The sequence below is a fragment of the Amaranthus tricolor genome, chromosome 3 (assembly GCF_026212465.1).
Source record: "Amaranthus tricolor cultivar Red isolate AtriRed21 chromosome 3, ASM2621246v1, whole genome shotgun sequence".
Lineage (NCBI taxonomy): Eukaryota > Viridiplantae > Streptophyta > Magnoliopsida > Caryophyllales > Amaranthaceae > Amaranthus > Amaranthus tricolor.
The window spans coordinates 19,572,774-19,576,607 of record NC_080049.1 but is presented as its reverse complement, the minus strand read 5'-3'; the positions used below and the strand labels follow the sequence as shown (position 1 = coordinate 19,576,607).

General features: G+C 29.4%; 1 protein-coding gene across 1 annotated transcript; it reads left to right on the top strand.

The window, feature by feature from the left end:
• The first annotated feature begins 1,385 nt into the window (after positions 1 to 1,385).
• LOC130807651 (gibberellin-regulated protein 12-like) lies at positions 1,386 to 2,662 on the top strand. The gene is made up of 3 exons (XM_057672945.1): positions 1,386 to 1,518; positions 2,194 to 2,224; positions 2,481 to 2,662. Exons 1-3 carry the CDS (start codon positions 1,444 to 1,446, stop codon positions 2,660 to 2,662), a joined length of 288 nt encoding a protein of 95 aa, XP_057528928.1. The 5' UTR covers positions 1,386 to 1,443.
• Positions 2,663 to 3,834: the final 1,172 nt, after the last annotated feature.

Sequence of the window (3,834 nt, the reverse complement as noted above, 5' to 3'; positions counted from 1 at the left end):
CAATCAGCCTAAAAATAGTTTTCCTCGATATGCGCGTAATTTTTGATCTATTTAAAGTCATAATTGATTTTTCAATTGTTCATTTTAAGGTCTGAAATGATCATTTTTAGATCAAAATTGAAAATTTTTTATAACAAAGCAGACATGAACTCTTGATCATTTTCAAAAATCATTAATTTAATGGATCATTTTAAGGTATGAATTGATCATTTTTAGGTCAAAATTAAAATTTTAATAACAAAGTAGCTATGAACTCTTGATATTTCCAAGAGCATTCATCGAATCATTTGGCAAAACATAACTCGAGATCAACTCTTCGTCCGCCTTCACATCAAGGGTAAGAAAACACTACACCTACAACATTAATTCCAGGTCTATTATGAACGGAAACTGTTGAGGAAAGAGCAATATCACTATCATTTATTGATGAGTAAAGGGTACAAGTATTCTTATGTTCCATTAGAACTAGCATGTTACATAGAATAAAAGTACTTGTATCGTTTAATGTTTTAACACTATTATTGATTATGTTATTGACCATTCATTTGTTGTTTGAAATTTATCCATAGAATGATAGAATAATACTATTTTATTAACTCCGTTTTAAAATTGTGAAAGCAGTCCATATTTTGGTAGATTTTGATCAGTTTAACGTCAAAATTAATCACTTATAGGTCAAAAATTAATTTTTTTTAAATGATCTGTTTAAGGTTTACTTTAAGTTGAAATTGATACCTTTAGGTCAAATTTGATAAATGTCCAAAAACATTAAAAAAACGAGGAAAGACGTAATGTTGTTACAGGCACGAATATTTTTAAAGATAAATAATTTTTATTTCTTTTAGACTATACTTACGTGGCACGGGTTTCAAGGTTGTTACATATAAATTATTATTCAATACATATAAAAATTTGATTCTAAATTAGAAAAATATCATCATGTAATCAATAATCATCCACTAAATAAATAATAACGTTTGTCAAGGTTTCTTAAGAATGATATTTGTCATTTTCTAACATTTTTAATAGTATATTTTTAGTTTGTGATGATAAAATTCTTTAGAAGTATAGTATCTTTTATGATATTATGAATTTACACACTAGCTAGCAATGATTTTTATTAATAATATTTTTCCTAATACATGAAGTTGCATATATTTTTCTATAGTAATATGAGTACTCTTCACTTGCAATTGATTTTATGGTACGATTTATTTCCAAATACATGTGGTAGCATATGAACTAAGGAAGGGATATGTTTCCAATCTCTATAATGAAAAATATATTATCAGTGAAGAAAGAAATAAAAGTAGGTGTGGTGATTCACAATTATAAATAGAGCATTACTTAAAAGAATGATAAGGATCATCACATTAACAAAAAAAAAGGCTATAAACTAAGAAATAAAAACTTGTCCATTCCAACATACATTATAAATTTATAATGGCCAATTCTCTGAGTTTTTCTGTTGTCCTCATTTTCCTAGTTTTTTCCATCATTTCTTTTGATGTCTCCAAGGTATGTATAGTTAGTTTTTGCCTACTCAAAGTTGTTAAAATCGGAATTTTATTTAAAATTGTTTAGAGTGGTAGAATCGAATCGTAGAATCGTAAGATTCTACAATAAACCTAAATTTATTATTTTCTCGTAATATTTTCATCTCAAGTTTAAGTTTATGAATTAAACCTTTATTCAATTCATTTTTAAGTATGAAATGGAAAAACAATTAATAATTATTTTGAATCTTCATACCAATGAAGAAATTTATTTTTTAAAAATTATGATGTTGAATCGAAAGAAAACCTAATGAAAGATGATACATAAGAAATACTAATAAAAATTAAGAATACACTTGTAGAATTGGATCGCTAAATCATAGTATCGTATTGTTTATTATTAATTTAGTATAATTTCTTAAAATAAACTTATTTATTGCGTATAATTGCAGAAATTATTTCGCGTATTGTTTATTATTAATTGCACGACTTACAAAAAAGATCATAAATAATAGGTTGATTTATTTTTGCAATTAAAACCGATGGTTAGGTTATTTTAAAATAAACGATAAATAAATTTATTTTTAACAAATTGAGTAAAAAAATAGTTTATTATTGGCAATTACCCCTAATAATTATATATCTAACATGTTTTCTGCATTTTTGCATCCGGGATGCGTGTTGCAACAAACTAAAGGCTGGTGGTGAAGGTTCACTAACAATAGATCGTAAGTTTTATTCTTGAACAATGTTTCAAAGTATGAACATCTTTATTAGTTTGCTACAAAAGGTCAATTGAACGTAACCTCTTTATTAGTTTTATCATTATTAAAGGTAAGGTTGCGTATATCCAATCCTCTCATTCCCACCTCAGGTGGGAGCCACTTATCGGAATTACAACAATTGAATAAACTGGAACATAGTGAGTATGACTGAAACATCAAATATTACTGATCAAGTTTTTTGTTGTGAAAACTTTGACAGAATGTCCCGGTGCATGTGCTTATCGATGTTCAAATACACAATATCGAAATGCATGTTTAGAGTTTTGCAACAAATGTTGTGACAAATGTTTATGTGTTCCATCGAGAACGTATGGGCATAAGGAAGAATGTCCATGCTATAACAATTGGAAAACCAAAGAAGGCGGTCCCAAATGTCCTTGAATCACTTATGTAATTTTCATAGCATTGCTCTATTACATCAGTATCAATTCAAAAACTTAATGATTTCAAGTGTGCTATTCTAATCCAGATGTCTCTTATATTTATAGCTTTTATAACAATATATATTGTCTTTATTACAAATTGTCCTTTGAAATGAATGAATCATAGTCGGCTCATCAGTTCACCGATTCCAACACGAATTGTGGTTCCAGTGTTAACACATCTGTTTTAACGGATACAAAATAAATATTCTTACAACCATACATCTAGAAACTACGCAGCAGACTATAACTCAGACTATAACTTTACAAGGAATCACATGGCTCCAAAAAAAGTAATTATACAACCCAAAACTTAACAAATAATAAAAGAGCTACAACGTCAGGCTAATCGTATAGTAATTGCTATAACCGTACTCTACTTTTTTCCCCAATGCCAAGCAAAAGAACCTCCTATACATGTTATGTCAAGCTATGATCCTCCTGCTCTACAACATAATGACCATAGTCAAATGTATCATAGCAGTAACATCATAAAAAGTCATGAACAAACAACAACAAACACATACACGTCAGTAATCAATGAACTTATAACAATTAGAATCATAAAACAAAAGGGATAGTCGACGACATAGCATAGCAATAACGAATTTACACATTTGTTTAAACACTTCTATTTACTCATGATTTCTCTTGCAAACTACTAACTCCTTGAAGTATATTCAAAAGTAGTGGATTTTTTCTCTATTTACAAGGCCCGAATGGTAACACCTCGATCAAGGAGCAGTATCGGCCATCCGGCGCCCAATGACAAAAGATGCTCATACCCCCCTCACGGAGATCCCGTCGGATCTCACCTAGGGGACTATTAAATGAACCGGACATGATCCAGTTGAGTCACACCAACTAATCATAATCAAGGCTCAATAACTAGGGAATCACTTCGATACCACACACAACCATAGTGCGTTCTCTGCTATTTAGGAATTTGCTCTCATAGTCTCCTAGTGCTTTCATTCTACTTGCCTATACCACTATTATGACTATTCGATAACATAGTTTACTTTCTGGCACCCTATAATTCTAATACGATACATATAATCATGAATTATTGATAATACCTTAAAACGATGAATATGATAATTAATTACTGCATATGTGTACGTATAAGCA

Bases quoted from the DNA above. Each gene is read 5' to 3' on its own strand.
- LOC130807651 (XM_057672945.1), top strand. From the start codon at position 1,444: ATGGCCAATTCTCTGAGTTTTTCTGTTGTCCTCATTTTCCTAGTTTTT. The intron at 1,519-2,193 runs GTATGTATAGTT...AACAAACTAAAG, and splicing joins TTTCTTTTGATGTCTCCAAG to GCTGGTGGTGAAGGTTCACT. The intron at 2,225-2,480 runs GTAAGTTTTATT...AAACTTTGACAG, and splicing joins AGGTTCACTAACAATAGATC to AATGTCCCGGTGCATGTGCT.